Genomic DNA, 17,028 nt, shown 5'->3' on the forward strand with positions numbered 1-17,028 from the left:
AACTTAAACACATATTTTTGCTGCTGTTATCAAGGCACGGATATATGTCATTTAGGGTGGGGTAGTGCCTGTTTCAAGGTTGTGGATAACGAATCTGGAGTGAACCTTATAAAGGTGAGTAGAAATGGACCGTTAAGATTATAGCATGGCAGATAAGACCTGGGATGGGGGTGACAGGTGAGTCCACAGCAGTTGGGAACTGTGCTTTGAGCTGTACTTGAAAGGCCTGAGGCCACTCTGAGTGTGCAGGTGGAGCCTGAGCGGAAACCTGGGGATGGCTTCTTAGGGCACATGGCACATGGGTGTCCTGGGGTCGGGGGTGGGGGTGGAGCGGTAACTGCTGACTGCCCAGTGGAATTCGTGTTTGATATTTGAGAGTAAAGGGTGGCTCTCAGCAGAGTAGATGGGAACACTTGGCGAACCCCATTTTAAAGAGTTCCAAAGAGGGTGACTTCTGGGAGTCAAGTGCAGCTGAGGAAAGGCTTGGAAGAAAACGAGAGTAAAAGAAACAGCTGGACTTGGCAGAGTAAATGAGGATTTCTGCTGCAGAACCAGCATCATCACAAGACTGGTAGAGGAGGGGCATCTGATGGGGACCCTCAGTCTGGTCGGTAGGGTGCCAGGAGACTGGCGACGTTCTCGAGCTCTGTCTTAGCCTTCTGAATTACAGTAGTGTTCTCTTTTGTTAAAATATGTTATCTCAGATATTCTGAACACAGTTTTTCCTAGCACATAAAGCCAATTTAATTTTGAAAATTTGACTTCTACTAAGAACTGTATGCTCATTTAATATTTACTTTTATATCTTATTAGTTGGCGGTGGTTGAACTCTGAGGCCAAGCATTTTAATTTGTTTGACAGGTTATTAGCCCACTGTCTAAATTGGGTTGAGGCAACATTATCACCCTGACTAGGATGAGTAGTTCAGTCCACATCGATCTGAGGTGCCGGAACTGCTGGTGCCCTTGTTGGCTGTGGCCGACAGACTCTGGGGGTGAGATGTCCCCAGGCTCGTGGGACTGAGGGCCCATCTCATGAGTGTTCAGAGAGTGTTTGACATGGAGAGACTGCAGAGCCAAACAATCTGCATGGGAAACCCCTCACAGGAGGCTTTAGAAATTCTGAAATTAATTCCAGATTGTGTCTTCCAGTCCCCAGCCCCAATGTCAGGCTTTAAGTGGGTTGAGTCAGTCGACTAAAATAACCAGTGTTTTCACCTAGAAGGCAGGTGCCTTCACCTGCCTCATCGTGCTGCTGTTGTGAATGAATGTAGATTCTTTCTTGAGTAAACCTCTCAAATTACCAAGGAAAATGGGAAAAGTGCGTGATCGCCTCCTGGCCTTCCAGTTCTACTCCCACCAAAATGATCCTTTTGGTAGAAATATCAGGGTCTTTTGATGACAGTGTATGTAGGCGAAGCGTTCTGGGACCGTTCTTACTGACTTTCCGATGCATCTGGCCACCGTTACAAACCACCTCCCTGCAGCCGGGGCTTCTAGCTCGGCGCCACCTTGATTTAGGTTGTAGCAGAGATGGTAGCCCACAGCGGGTGGTTTTGGTCAAGACAAGAAACACACTGTGACCGACAGGGCATGTGTTCTGGAGTCAGAAGACTCTGCCTTTAAGTCTTCCTTTCAGTTTAGTAAACATGTCACCTAATGTGAGCTACTCTTTGAACCTCAGATGCTTCTGTGAAATGATGATGCCACCTGTCTCAAAGAGTCAGGAGGATCAGATTAATATCTATATATGGAACATATACACACAATATATAAGTATACATTGTGTATTTATACATTATAACTTATTTATTAAACATTATCATTTGGGATAGTGTTTGCTACATAAAGATCCTTATTCAGTGTTAATTTTCATTCTCCTTCCCCACAAGAGTCTTGCCATCAAATATGGAAACATACAGCTCACTGTAAGTCAGCTTCGAAAGCTCACACATCGTTTAATATCCTGATCATAAAGGTTGCAGTTGACTAGCTGAAATATTCACCCCAAATGTTATTTTATGTAAGTCTACTCACAACTATCAGATCTAGCACTACCCTTGTCAGTTTGATTACAAATTTAAGGTAAGGTTGGTTTCTGAATTAGAATAATAAATTTGACATTTAAGTGCTCAAACCTTAATAAAACAGTGATTTCTCAAAATTTAATGAAGTGAAACTTATCAACTAGAAATAATTTGGGAGATGTCTGGTCTTTCATGATGACAGACTAATAGGTGCTAATAGATGTGTACTCTGGCCCAGTTTTGAGAGAATAACACCTGCATAAGGTATTCATAAGTGCTAATAGAGACAATATTGTTAATTTTCTTACTACTTAAATATATGTAATTCATTTTTTAAACAAAATAATATTTAAAAAATATAACTTATGTATAGGAAAGAACCATAATCTTTGACTATAGCTACAGAGGTCAGATAGGACATTCCACATCACTCAAAGAGGCAGTAAACCGCAGTGGTCAAGCAGAGACATGGGCCAGTCTGCCTGGCTCGGAATCCCACTTAATCATTTATTAGATGAATGACCACGAGTAAGTTCCTAAAGCTCTGTTTTTTATATCCTCGTTTGCAAAATCGAGACCATAATTATTTCAGTCTCATAGGGTTGTTGAAAGGACTGGATGAGTTAACGCCTGGAAAGTGCTTAAAACTGTATCTAGCACAGTGTTAGCTGTTCTTAAAGCTTCAGAAATTGGGGAAGACTTAGTTCATTTTCTATTTAATTCTCTCATCTCAAAGTGATTGCAAAAATAAACAGGAAAAATTGTGAGAAAGTCATCAAAATGGAAAAATGTTATAAAAACAGAGGATAAAACCAGGAAGAAACTGCCTGCGGTATAACTGAGAGAGTAGGTCTAGCATGTCAGGGCCAAACCCAAGAGGGAATTGAGCTCTGCATCATAAATGTGGAGCTGTTTTTGTAGTTGTCAGTTAAAGCTTTCAGTGCAAGTTCATTGTATTACACCAAAGTGCAAATCAGAATTTGAAGACTTCTCATCTAGAACATCAAAGTTACTATATATGCTTTATGTACTAAATGGCCACCTGTCAGTCACATATGTATCTTAAAGCTTTACGAAGTTCTCCGCACAACATATCATCATAGATGTCCTTATGTGAAGCCATTGGGACTGGTAAGTGGTTGACTAATCCTAAAAAGACAGTGAGAGAGAAAGGTTGGTTAAAATAGGGAATCATTAAAAAATGATGCATGAACCTTGTATATTTTACTATAACTTACAGTTTTTGAATAACAGATTAACCAGTAAATAGTTTTTCCACGTGTTCACATGGATGCCATATTTTCCCACTGTCCAAGGCATGTGCTACTTACTCTGAAACACAGTGCTGCCAATATTTACCCGGGGAAGGTTCCAGTGGGAGTTCAGGGTGTCTTTTTTACACACACACACACACACACACACACACACACACGCACGCACACCCTGGTTTCTTTTTAAAAACGGATTTACTGAGCTGTAATTCACATACCATACAATTCACCTGTTTAAAGTTTTCGTGTACAACTTAGTGGTTACAACCATTTATTTTGAGCAGGACTCTAAAGCCACTTGGGAAGGGAAGGGCTGCACTCGCTCTAGATCATTCTCTCTCATATTTGACAGTTGTATCAACTTCATTTAATTCAACTGAAGTCTTTTTAGTGACATGCCTTGATTGAGTCTTTACAAATTTAACTCAGTTTTCATAGTTAAATTCATATTCATGAATGTGCATGTGAACAGCTCAAATTCATTTTCCCAACAAATGAATTCTATAGTTAATCAAGTCTGCTGTCAGATATTTACATAGTTACTTGGAGAGAATTTTTACTTTAAGAGATTCAAGTATCAAAAATGGTTTAGCTAGAGTAAATATAATCACATCTTTTCTGTTTTCTAGCTATTGTAGCAAATTGCCAGGCACCAGAGATGCCAAAGATGTCGGGGGACACGGCTGAGTTGGGGGTAGCAGAAATGGGGTGGGGAGCAGGGGCACAGGGTACCAGGGCAGGAAAAGCTTCCTGTGGGAGGTCAGCTCAGCTGCGGCTTGTGGATTGAAGGTGGTTCTCTGCATGCGCCCCGGCACCTCTGCGCCCCCGGACTGAGCAGGCAGCAACAGCTGGTCCGTGCCTTCACGCCACTGCCACTGAGGGGGCTGGGCAGCTCTCCCTTAGGTCCCTCGTCTACAGCTGTGCCAGTTCTCGGAGCCCTGAGGAGCGAGCTCTCCGGCTGAGACAGACCTCTAGGGAGACTGCCAGGGACTCTCCTGACGATCAGTCTGCGTATCGTGGACGGAGGGCTCCCGACAGTGTCCTTAAGGGGGTCCTGGTCGTTAATAAGAGCTGTTTTGAGGCACTCTCCTCCCCAGCACGAGGGGCTCGTGATGTGGGGACAGGAGAGGGCAGAAGGGTGGTTCCTTTGCCCAGGAGTTTGTGGTCTGGGTTAAATACAAAATGCAGAAACATGAAATCACTTGAAACAAGGTATCAGTGCGTGCAAAGGCGATGACAGGAATGGACTCTTAGAAGGGTATACGAGGAGGCACTGGGCTGTTAGAGGAGGGTGCCTGCGTATTTGTTGGGATTAAGGTGTCTTATGCTCTTTGCTGCCTCTGCTGTGAGGGTGAAGACCATTCTCAGTGGTCGGACTGTCGCTCTGCTATGGCGAAGGGCCCTGGGGCACCTGCAGAGGGACTTCACTCACGGCAGTATGGACCTCAGTCTCCCTGGAGAGGAAAAGAAGAGGCTCGGGTTGACAGATGGTGGGGAAGTCGAAAGGAACGGGCTATTGCTCGCACCGTCTGCGGCCGCGCACAGAGCACGGTCCAGGGCGCTCCCCTGGCTGCGTTACGGGGTGCGGTCCGTGCACGCTCCCTTCCCCGTCAGCATCCTTATTCAGGAGCATGGCTCTCTGTTGAATCTGAAATTTCTCAGGTGAGAAACACATCTGCAGGGTTTAGATGAGGCCAGGTGTTGTTTGTTCAGTGTCTCACCCAGAAAGACGAGTTAATTCTTGAAGGAAACAACATTGGGCATGTATCAAATTCAGCTGCTTCAATTCAACAAGCCACAACAGTTAAAAGCAAGGATATCAGAAAATTTTGAGATGGTATCTATGTTTCTGAAAAATGAGCAGTTCAGCAGGCTGATGAATAAGATCTAAGTTTTCCAGCTACAGAAACCCCAAGATGTTGGCTGATTCCTCAGTTATTTGTGATATTTTAAAGATGCAGTAAAAGTCGTGTATTGAAAGAAAAGTTGTCATGTAGATTCATTCAACAAGAATGGGAAATATGGTATGTCATGATCCATGAGGATGATTTTTATCTTGGGTGGTGAATATTTGTGTGGTAGGATATTGTACTTAGAAATGGGCGTGTCCTATTTGCATAGTACTTAACGAGATAGAATCCAACGTATCAAAATACGAAAGCCAGAAGGATCCTTGGAAATGATGTAGGCCAACTTGATTTTCCAGCCGGCACAAAGATGCGAAAGGCTAACGCCCGGACTGGAACGCAGGTGTTCCGGGTCATCTGGGGACAGTGCCCCTTGTCCCGGCAGCCGCGCACACGGAGCCGGAGGCACCTTCGGGCCGCGCTGGTATGGGGCTGTCAGAGGAGGAGCCGAGGGTCTGTCTCTGGTTGGTAACCGCTCAAAGGCGGTGGCAGTGTCTTTGGGACAGTGCCACTTCCCGACCAGACGCTGGGTGTGCTGGGCTAAGACTTAGGGATTTTACGGAGCAGGACGCCGAGAACCCTGCTGTCTTAACTGCCCTGAAAACCGAAGAGGGGCATCCAGAAAATACATGCAGTAGATTAAATGTAAATAATGAACCCACACATCTGGTCGAAAAGATGATTGTAATGTTTAAAACAAATTTTTCATCGCAGTAGCCAAGTTAACTATTTCAATAATTGGATTTCCTTTTAGCACATTTAGTGGAAGTTTAGCAGTAGGTCGATGCTCAAGAACTAAAGATCATTTTTTTTAAGGCCGTAACGTCACCGATGTTGAGAGCATGTTTAATTTCGATCTGTAGTGTTTGGAGTTGGGTGGCGATAGGAGGTCCTCTGGTTCTGATCCAGTCAGCTCCCTGGTTAGATCAGTGGGCCGCCGGGCCTCTGCCCTAAGCCTCCCCAGCGTGGCGGGCTCCTTTTGAAGACAGCGCCTCCATGGACAGGCAGCGCTCGGCGACAGAAAGTCGTCTTCCATAGTAAACACCGGGCTGCTTATAATCTGTGCTTCTGTCTCCTAATTCTGCGCCAAGACTTTTTTCCCGGTTTTCTCAGAATATTTTTCGTAGTTCATTTTAGCTAGTCAAAAGTTATAGACTAGAAAATTTTAATTTGAAAAATTTGAGCATTTCCCACAAATGCAGTAGTTTTCTCAGCATAAACAATAGGATCATCAGATGATGATTTGATACTTCATTTTTTAAGCAGGAGATCACACTGGACTAGGACTGGAGGTTCCTGGCTCCTGGCCCCTACTCTGCCTCTTGCCGTTTGGGTACTTGGGGCCAGCTAACCTCTCTGAACCTCTGCTCCTTTTCTGTAGCGTGAAGGTGATAGCGCCTGCTCCAGGGTCCAGGCCATGGGGCCCTTTTGAGAATCGGATCCTTTCATAGTCTGTTTCTTTACAGGTGCAGGAGGTTAGCTCCCTTGCTTTGCGTGGAACATTTTTAATCATAAATATGATGATTTCGAAAGTCTTGAAACCCCAGGAGTTTGGTGGGTTGACAATCAGTTGATGATTTTCTATATTTATTTAGAGACAAGGAAGAGATTTAAATTCAAGAATAAATGTATGCGTTATAGTGTAGAAGCTAACGTGTTGGCTTAAACTAACACTATATACCTCTTAGTTTGAGTTGGGATCCTCACTGCAAATTAGAATCAAAATGCAAAGGGGGGGCGTATCATTTGCTAATTATTTATGGGCTTAGTGCTTTTTATTCAGAATACTTTATTTTCTATTTTGAGGTTACTTGATTCTACTCTTGGTACTTCAAGTAATCTGCTTGTTTTGGAGATGCATTAGCACCAAAGTTCTCTTGTTTGTTTTGTTTTCAGAGGATCCCTTTCTAAACACGGAAGTATCTTTCCTGGCCCGGGAACCCTTCTGTAGTGGGTGGGCAGAAGTGGGTGTGAGAATGCCGGCTCAGCACGGAGCAGTGTTGGGGGAACAGAGTTGGGAGCGGGGCAGACGAGAGGAGCGCCGCTTGCTGGCGGGGTCAGTCCGCTGGCCGGCGCTGCGCTAGGTGAGGAAACCGAAGTGCACGCGAGCAGAAGCGCGAAGAGAAGCTCTCGCTGCCGCGCAGACGGCAGGCGCGATGCCCGCCTCCCTCTTCCTTTCCCTTGGCTTTCTGAAGTCAAGCAGGGAGTCTGTCTTTAAACCTATGCTTTGTCTGTCTTGCCAAACGGAAATGTATTGCTGAGAAATTAATTCCAAGGCATGCAATGGAATTGTTTCACAATTATGGATTTTGGGGGAAGAAATAAATATGAGTAAAAGGAAATAGTAACAGTGTTTTAATTGAAATTGGTGCACATGACACTGTTATGAGCTTTTTGAATATGTGTGTAAATCTCGTTTTACAAGAAACATTGAGTATATGGTACTCATTTCTGTTTTTGATAAAACTATTACATTTTCCTTTAATATTGTTTGAAATTTCAAAGGAAATGGCTAAAAATTCCTTAAAGTATGTGTATTATATTTCAATAACAAGTTTTTAAAAAGCAAATCAAAGCCATTATACTTAACATACTTGTTCAAATCCCGTGTGTCCTTCCCACTCTGCCTCCGCATCTTAGATTCCGACATGTCCTCCTGTCCCTCTGTGAGATGCTCTGCCTGGCGCATTATCATATGAGCGAGTGGGTACTAACTGAACTATACTATAATCTGAAGCTCAAATAGAATAGAATGCCCTTACTATCCTCGTGTATAAAGTGTATCGCAGTATTCGATGTCAGGACCTTTAGCTTTCCTGTTAGAAGGCACAGTTGGACCTGACTTGATACTTACGAAATTTACACCAGGGGAACAGGTGCTGTATTTCCTTTGTATCAGGAGTGCAAGGATTAACTGAGAGGCAGGGACTTGAATTCACAGGTGCCAGGTATTCCCACATGGTAATGTTCGCCGTTCTAATAGGCATAGAGTTGTCTCACTGTGCTTTTATTAGCATTTCCTAATGTCTGATGATGTTGAGCATCTTTTCATGTTCTTTTTTTTCATCTGTATATCTTTGGTGAAGGGTCTGTTCACATCTACCTTTTAGAACAAAATGGGAAAATGGGTTGTTTTTATTTTTGAGTTCTAAGAGTCAGAGCCAAACCAGGGCCACTATGTGCATTACGTTAGCTTGATATGTCTTTTAAGTAATCAATCTATAGGTTTCTTGTCTTCTTTATTGTTTTCCTTGCATTAGGAAAACCCAGAGCATGAGACTATCTATAGGATAAATGGATTTTCCTAATTTTATCCCCAGGATGGTATATAATATGTTTTTCTGTCTTCTGTAATTTTTGTACACTAGTTTTCGGGTCTGGAGACTTCAGGCTTGATTTTTTTTGGTATTTGGTACTCCTTAATGGTTAACATCGTGCACTTCTCTTAGGAGGTATATATGATCGTCTGCCTCTTTTTGTGATGTTAAAATTGATCAGTTAGTTAGGGCTCATCAGTTTGATCCGTTCATACTACAGTCCTTCATCCTTTCACAAAATGATTTTAGCAGACATTGAAAATCTTTGCCTAGAGCCATTGTTACATTAGTAGTTGCAAAATGTTGATATCTTAATTTTGTCATTCCTCTTTCTTTTATTAACTGGAGTACTTATACTGAGAAAAACTGCCTGATCAATTATTTGATCGTTATATGGTACTGTCTGTAAATAATGGCTGGACAAATGTGGCTTTTCTTTTTTCCCCTTTGCTTGCCAGTTTTTAGAGTCATAAGTTCTATGCCATTCTTCAAAGGCTAATAGTGAAGATTTAATTTTTTTAGGATCATTGTGAACTCATGGATATTTGCATACATGAATTTTAGCATACTCATCTCAGTGCCTTGCACAAATTTTTTTCGATGCCCCAATTGTCCCACCTTGGTCAATGCAAGCCCCTTCTAGTTGCTTCTGGAGGCCTTTTGGTATCTACCTCGCCTTCTGGCATAACGAGATGTCTCAAGCTCATCTTAGAACAGCGCTGTTTTTTTTTTTTCCTATCGGAAGGGTATACCCACCCTAGTAGCAGTGAACGCACCTATATCTTAGATTTTTGGATCTAACACCCATGTCTTGGTTTTTCATACCATTTTCCTATGAAAAGAACCAGGACTCTATAGAGAAATGTCTGATTCAAGGACTAGAGCAGGAAACATACATGATGAATCTGGAGCACCTCTACTGTCGGAAATTAAGGTAGTGCTAAAAAAGAAATACAACGAATGTGTGTGTGTCTATGGGGTGGTGGTGAGGGGCGGATGTATGTCAGAGGGACAGCAGGAGCCAGCTGGAAGAGCTCCCAATGGCCAAAGTTGGAACAATTTGAACAAGGAAATAACTGAAGTAGTATTGGGTTCTACCCCAAACTATGACGTAAATACCCATGTGTCCATACCGATAAAACAGGTACATAAACGGAGGAGGACGGAGGTGGACATGGTCGTCCACTCCTTAGGTGTGGGCTGCTCTCGGTCCCTGCCTTCCAGGGTGCAGTGCGGAAAGGGGAAAGGAGGGGTCACTTGGCAGTGAGGAAACCTGACAGACACCACTTCAGCCAGGTGAGTTGAGTCAGCTCTAAGTCGGCTAAGGCCAACATCTGCTGTCTACACCACGAGCATTTATCTAAGCGTAGGTGGGAAGTGATGATGGAAAAACACGCTTTGTCATGGTAAGAGGCGTTGTGACCTCAATGAATAGTGTTTGTTTGTTATCGAAAATACTTTACAGTAAAATTTTTACTCAGGAGGTGGCTTCTGAGATAGAATGGAGGAGGATGGAAGTTGGAATCACAGGGAGTATCATCTCACCGGATTGTGAGCTGTGCACAATACCATGGCTCTAAATGGTCAGGAGATGAATGTGTCAACCATTGAGTTTCCTACAGACTGTATTTCTAGTGTAGGTAGAGCATCTTATATATTGCTGTGGTGCGAGACTCCTGCTGCCACTTAGCAGACAGGAGGGCGAGGAATAGTAATTTCGCATTCGTGTCAGAAGACTCGGTAGAGTTCTTTTTTTCTAACTCAGCCTGATAATGTAAACTGTTCAGTGAGAGGCTTTAGAAAACATCAGGAAGGGGTGCACAGCTGTCGTTTCTGTGCCCTGCAGAAGCTGGGGCTGAGAGGTTCCCCCCGACACATCTGGGTTCGGAACCCTTTGGGGGCTCCGTGGTCCCTGGGGTCCAGGGCTCTGGCCATAGACCTGTGTTTTCCGAATTCCTTTCCTGTCTCTGGACCATTTCCTTCCAGAAGTTCTTATCAACAAACTGAATAGAATGAGTGAATGAGGACTGAATTCGTGAACATTTAAATGGGAAATAAGTTGGATTATGTGGAAATAATAGTTAAAGTTTTCCCCAGATATAGTCAGCATTTGCAGAGGGCTCAAGAAGAGACATTCCTACAACTCAATAATAAAAAAGACAAATAACCCAGTTAAAATGGGGTAAAAGGCCCAAACAGACATTTCTACAAAAAAAGATATACAAATGCCAAAATAAAACAAACAAACAAGAAAAACACTTGAAAAGGCGCTCAGCACCATTAGCCACCAGGGAAATCAAAACCACTTCACACCCACTAGGGTGGATAGAATCAAAAAGACATAATGGCAAGTGCTGGTGAAGATGTGGAGAAATTGGAACCTTCATACATTGCTGCTAGGAATGTGAATTGGCGCAGTCACTTTGGAACGCAATCCGGCAGCCCCTTAAAAAGTTAAACATGCAGTTACCATTTGACCCAGAAACTCTGCCCGTAGGCATATACCCAAGAAAATGAAAACCTATGTCACACAAAAACTTGTACACAAATGTCCATAGCGGTGTCATTTATAACAGCCAGAGAGGGAAACAACCCAAATGTGTATCAACAGAATCTATTAACCAAATGCGGTGCAGCCGTACGATGGAACGTTATTCGCCCATATAGAGGAAGGAAGTGCTGACGCTGAGGCACGCCGCGTGGAGAAGTCTTGAAAGCATGCTGAGTGAAAGAAGCCAGGCTCAGAAGGCCACATGTTGTGCGATTTCATTTATGCGAAATAAACAGAAAAGGCACGTCCATAGAGACAGAAAGATTAGAGATTGCCTAGGGTTCGAGGGCATGTTGGGGGTCGATGAGGGCGTTCTAAGACTTAATGTGATGGTCGCAGAGCTCTGTAAAGAGGTAGCCTATAGACCATTGAATTATGCCCTTTCAATGGGTGAATGTGAATTCTGTCTCCCACCGCCCCGAAAAACCTCATTTGAACCGATTCTAACGTCTTCCCGTAGAGAGAGAATGGCATAAAGTTCTCCAGAGATGTGATTAATTGTTCCTTCACAAACCGTTCGGTTTAGAAAGGCCTGTGGAGCGGCTGCTCTGCGCCTGGCACAGTGCCGGGCCTGGGAACAGAAGCGTGGAAAAGTCGTGCTGGTGAGGGACGTTTGGGGGAGTCAGTGCAGGGTGTGAACGCAGGTGCCACAACTAGAAAGAGCCTGCCGTGGTAATGGGCCATCAGGGAAGCCTTCATCACCAGGTGCCAGGGGACAGGTGAGTGTTCCAGGCAGAGCGTGGCAGGAAGTATGGGGGAGGGTGTTGATTTTTAAGGTACAGAGTTGGCCAGGTGGGGTGCAAGTGGCAGGACGTGGGTCTGGAAAGAGGGACAGACTTTCGAACCGTTTCTCTTATATTGCAGAGGTCAAAACCACACACGCAAACGCCGTGGGGGACCGACTCTGGTCCAGGCAGTTCCAGCGCACGGACAAGCGTCTCGGAGCTCTCGCCGGCCGGACGTGCGCGCGCGCCTGGCGCCGGAAGGCCCCTTCCCACCCCCCTCACGGCGAGTCCAGTGGGGTGCGCCGCCACCACCCCACCGGCAGACGGGGGCGGGGGCAGACGGGGGCGGGGCACCGAGCGGGCCGGCAGGCTGCCCGCAGCCACGCCGCTGGCGATCGCGGGGGGCGGGCCAGGGTCAGGGCCCGGGGCCAGGGCCAGGGCGCAGTCTGGAATCCGCTGCCCGCGGTGAAGTTCTTCCAGCCTCTACTTTAAGATGCTCTTGGCTCTTTGTTTAAATGACTAAATGTATCTAAAATTAGGCTGGCACCCATTCTCGTTTTTCTTGTACCGTTGAAGTTATTGCTGTTTTACTTAATAAATTACAGAATAGGAAGAACCAAGTGGTAATAGTTGTTTACAGGGATTTATTACTCGATCTGTTGGTATTTAGCATTCATTTGAATTACATTCTTTTCAGGTTGAGGGAAGTATTCCTGAATATTGGTGATACTGGTTGTTTAATGAGGTGGGTTCCTATAGATTTTTATACAGTATAAATGATATTCATATTTATCAACACCATTTGAAGGGTTCTTGCCGGAAAAGAGTTCATCTTTTTCACCATCCTTGAGTTGGGTTAACTGACTGTTTTATTCTCCCTAAAATAGCTCTGGGTGCCAGGAGTGAAGTGACGTATTCAGGGCCCTTTCAACTTCCGGCAGACCTGCTCTATATTTTTAGTGTAGATTTCTGTACTTTTAATAGTCCTCAATAAATATTTATTCATAACGATAACTGCAAAACGTTAGAACATCTTATCAGAAAGGTAATAGGCTAGCTATTTTTTTTTTTTTGAATAATCAAAGACCCAGGTCAAAGCTTAGCTTATCCTCTGTCTTTATAGTAAAACATGCACTTCAGCTAACACCCTAAATGCTGAGGTTCTTTTGTGCCCAGTGTAAACCTGAGCCCCATTTTCCTTTAAAAGGGAAGGAAAGTCCTGCCTTAGAATGCCCACACAGATGCTTGGCGCCTTGCCACATAATCTGGGCGACTGAGAACCCAGCTGGCTGGCCGCTGGGTAATTCCTCAGCACTCTGGCATGTCCCAGCACCGCCAGGCAGTCTGCAAGGACTCGGAGAACAGGAAATCAGCCGCCGCGAGATAAGGCGGCAGCTCCGAGCTGCAGACAGGGAGGAAATGAGACTGCTAATCCAGGGTGACAGCACTGGCGGCTCGACTTTATTTTTAAACCGAGAATCGTTGGAAAGGTTTCTTTCTCTAATTTTGGGGAGCTACCCACCTATTCAGTTGTACCGGTTAGAGCTCACAGCAAAGAAGTGTGGGAGTGGGGACTGCGCTCCCCCACCCTGCTGCGTCGCGACTGATGAGGAATCCCGAAGGAGGAGATTGAGTTTGAACTTTCTGTTTATCCAGCAACCACCACCATGATCTCCTAAGACAAAGACATCGTTAACGTTGGAAATAACTGCGAAATGTGTCTCGCCTCTGCCCTTTCCCGTCTGTGTCACGCTGTGACAGTGCCGGCAGCTTTCGTGGAGGATAGGGGCTTGATTATTGACGTGAACTAAGTACGCCGCCATCCCTGGCGGTGGATGTTAAGGAAAAATGGTGAAAGTATAGAAAATGGGACTGACCTCTGCGCCCCCAAATAAGACACCTTGTCATCAAATACTATTTTATAAGGAAGGGCATAGTAGGTGGATGTTCACTGTGTTAAGGAAATAACTGATCGGTGATGAACATCGTGTTATTGGTCATATTCCGTCCTGTGGCAGCCGTTCTGAGTTCATTAGTGATTGCGGGCTTACAGGACGCATAGGTGGCTTTAGGGACCAAATTGTAGCCACGTGCACTTTTGCAGATCACACAGCTTGGGCCACATCATAACTGGTCTGAAAGAAGGTGACGAAGTTGGCTTTTATTGAGCATTTGGAAATTCTAAATTTTATGATGTATTACATGCATTTAAAGATTTTCGTTGTACGTATTGGTTTTACTGTTTTAAAAAATTAGATCAGTAATTTAAATAGAGAATTTAAAAACCTAGACTTAAAAAAAATGAATCTGGACTTGTTTCCCGCCCACATCCACTGGCGTCGAGGGTCCTCTCTGATTGCAGAGAGAGCACTAGATCATGTCCATTTAGTGAACTGAACTCTACGGGGACAAAGATGTCGTAACGTCTGTCTTCAACACCTACTAATCTGTCATAGGCAGGCATCACCCTTAGCAGTTATTAAAATGCCTTTGGGAGTTGAAAATAACCTGCTTGAAATAGTTTTCAATAACATTTTATAGTTCAAAGATGTAACTGAATAATGATCATAACTTCTAATTACACGTTACCGTCTGGCACAATACATTTAAAATTACCACGTGTCAGAATTCAGAGACGAGCGTGCCTCTGTCCCTCAGGCGGCGCGGCTCGGGACGGCGCACGTACACCAGTAGTTCCAGTGGGAGGTGCCAGCGCTGCACCTGCAGGTCTGTGACAGTGAGGCACGAGGTCTCAGCAGAGGGACACGGTTGGATGGGGCTGCTGGGAATGGTCTGTGTCCAGATCTGTGGGAGTTGCCTTTGGCGTGGGAGCCATCAAAATAGATTAGGCTTAATTTGACTCGTGATTGCCACATTTCAAGATTGCAACCTCACAGCTCTCTTTGATGTTTGCAGAGTTCTAAAAAAGATTTACAGTATACTTACATTTTAAGTAGGTCATAATTTCCTCTAGGAAACTTTGCAGATTCTATTATGCATCTTAAAACTAATGGTAATGCCACCAAGCGTGGCGGACCAAGGCTGGGGGTTGTTCCCCCTCTGGTGCCTTGAAAACAAACACATAAACCTAAAATCAGATGTACCCACGGTACAACTCTGAGAAAGGACAAGGCATCTGCATTGGTCTATGTTTCGGACACAAATGGGCTTGAGGACAGGTCTTGGCATCTTGGCGGTTCTTAAAATCTGTCATTGGCCCTGCATGCTATTTTAGAATACAGCTGACCCTTGACCAAGATGGATTTGAACTGCATAGGTCCACTTATATGTAGATTTTTTCAATAACTATACAGTCAGCCCTCTGTATCCCCAGATTTTGCGTCCATAGATTCAACCAGCCGTGGATGTGAAGGGCGGACTCTCTGCATTGATCTGTGCCATTTCTTATAGGGACTTGAGCATCTCTGCAGGTTTTCATTTTCACAGGGATCCTAAAACCAACCCGCCATGGATACTGAGGGACGGGGTATGTGTCTCTAGTCCCCCCGTTGTTCATGGTGTCAAGTTAGGATTTGGAGACCGTTTACAAAGGTACCACATGTTCACAAGGGTTCTCTATTTATGAGTCACGAAGTCCTAGGAGAAGACGGAATTCAAGTGCTTCTCATAAATTGCAGGTGTGCTCTTGCTGGTTGAGACAGTCCTGGCTTGACGGATACACATCATATACGTCCATGTATCTGTGGATGTTCCAGCTCCTGGGTCACATTTTACCAAGAGCGGGGCCCGGTTCTCTCCAACTCCATAATAGTCACAGGACCACACAGCACGAATCGAATCAGGACAACCCAAATAGCCGACTGAAAGAACAAATTCCACCCATCACCATCTCAGGGAACAGTCACCACAGCCAATGTGGGGGGTTGGTTTTGTAGCTCCTGGAATCACTTCAAAGCCCTGTGTCCTTATAGGTTTTACTGGACTCTGCGATGACAGTCCTCAGGCATTTACCTCATCCCAGGCCACCTACCAGGGGGCCCAGCTGTTAGATGAGGGAGTCATAGTTGAAAAAGGCGAAAGTGATTATCTGGTTCAAATTTTTTCACATTTAAAAATTGCTTTTGAAAAAAATAAAAATAAATTTAAAAAGCCAGACACAAAAACCAAAAATAAATAAATAAATAAATAAATAAATAAAATTGAAAAAAATTGCTTTTGTAATCACACATTTTGAAACTTATAATTTCTTTGTATGTCCTCTGTGATAAAGTCTAAACAACTTAGATATTTTAAGTGTTTGTTTTCCAAGTTGACCATGTTTAGATACCGAACTATTTGGAAATAAAGAGTCAGGGAAAGATGTAGAAAATTTCACTTTGAGAGGAAAATGAAATAAATAGTCCCCGCCCTTTCCATTTTCTGTACTAAATAAATAATACCCCGATTCAAATATACAGTAGATTCTGTGAAACTTGTTTTCCCATCATACAGGACTGTCAGATGAGAGGTCCTCGCACTTGCGAGGGGCTCAGGGCCTTCTCTGTGTGTACAGCAGCGGGCATTTTCACGTTACAGTTTACCGTTTGCTCAGATGTCTTCTGTTTGTGAGTCTGGTTCCCTCTGACGCTGCCATGTGTGGGCCGTGCTCTGTCCCGCCCACTGAGCCCCACATCCTCCACTGGTCTGTTCTTGACCGTGCGTTCCGTTTGGTTCTGAAGTTTGATCTCTTTGTAGGTATAACCCTAGCCCCCTGGTTTATTCCCTGCAGTAAATATCTTCTCGGTTGTTTTCAGGTCGTGCTGGTCAGATGGAATGAGCCATACCAGAAGCTGGCCACGTGTGACGCGGACGGAGGGATATTTGTGTGGATTCAGTATGAAGGGAGATGGTCCGTGGAACTGGTCAACGACCGAGGGGCTCAGGTGAGTGGGCAGGAAAGTCTGCCGGAGACAAGGCAGACCGCGTGTTCCGGGCACACGAACACTTTCCAGTAGGTGGAGTAGGAATAAGGGAAACCAGCACCCGGCTTATCTTTCCTCGTGAGTGTTTCACTAGATAAAAAGGGAAAGATCACACTCCCTTCTCGTTGACTCTGCTGCTGTTGCGAGAACTCTCCGAGTTTTAAGCTTTAATTAAATCTGTGAAATCATTTTTTACCATTCAGTGTTGTGATTACTTGTTAAATTTGGATCCTCCGAAGTGCTTCTGGCACATCCCTTTTTTGCTCCCTTTCGAAAGGTATTTTCCCTGTGTCGCAGGCTTTCGCTGTG

General features: G+C 44.5%; 1 protein-coding gene across 8 annotated transcripts in view; it reads left to right on the top strand.

Annotated features, from left to right (window-relative positions):
- Positions 1–17,028, top strand: part of TULP4 (TUB like protein 4) — a 165,673-nt gene that overhangs the window by 90,697 nt on the left and 57,948 nt on the right. For all 8 annotated transcript variants that reach the window (XM_036223239.1, XM_036223248.1, XM_036223230.1 and 5 more), the window contains one exon: positions 16,552–16,680. In XM_036223239.1, coding sequence (XP_036079132.1) covers positions 16,552–16,680 — 129 coding nt within the window. The remainder of the gene's footprint in view (positions 1–16,551; positions 16,681–17,028) is intronic.

Source organism: Rousettus aegyptiacus, unplaced genomic scaffold (genome assembly GCF_014176215.1).
Source record: "Rousettus aegyptiacus isolate mRouAeg1 unplaced genomic scaffold, mRouAeg1.p scaffold_m13_p_1, whole genome shotgun sequence".
Taxonomy (NCBI): Eukaryota; Metazoa; Chordata; class Mammalia; order Chiroptera; family Pteropodidae; genus Rousettus; species Rousettus aegyptiacus.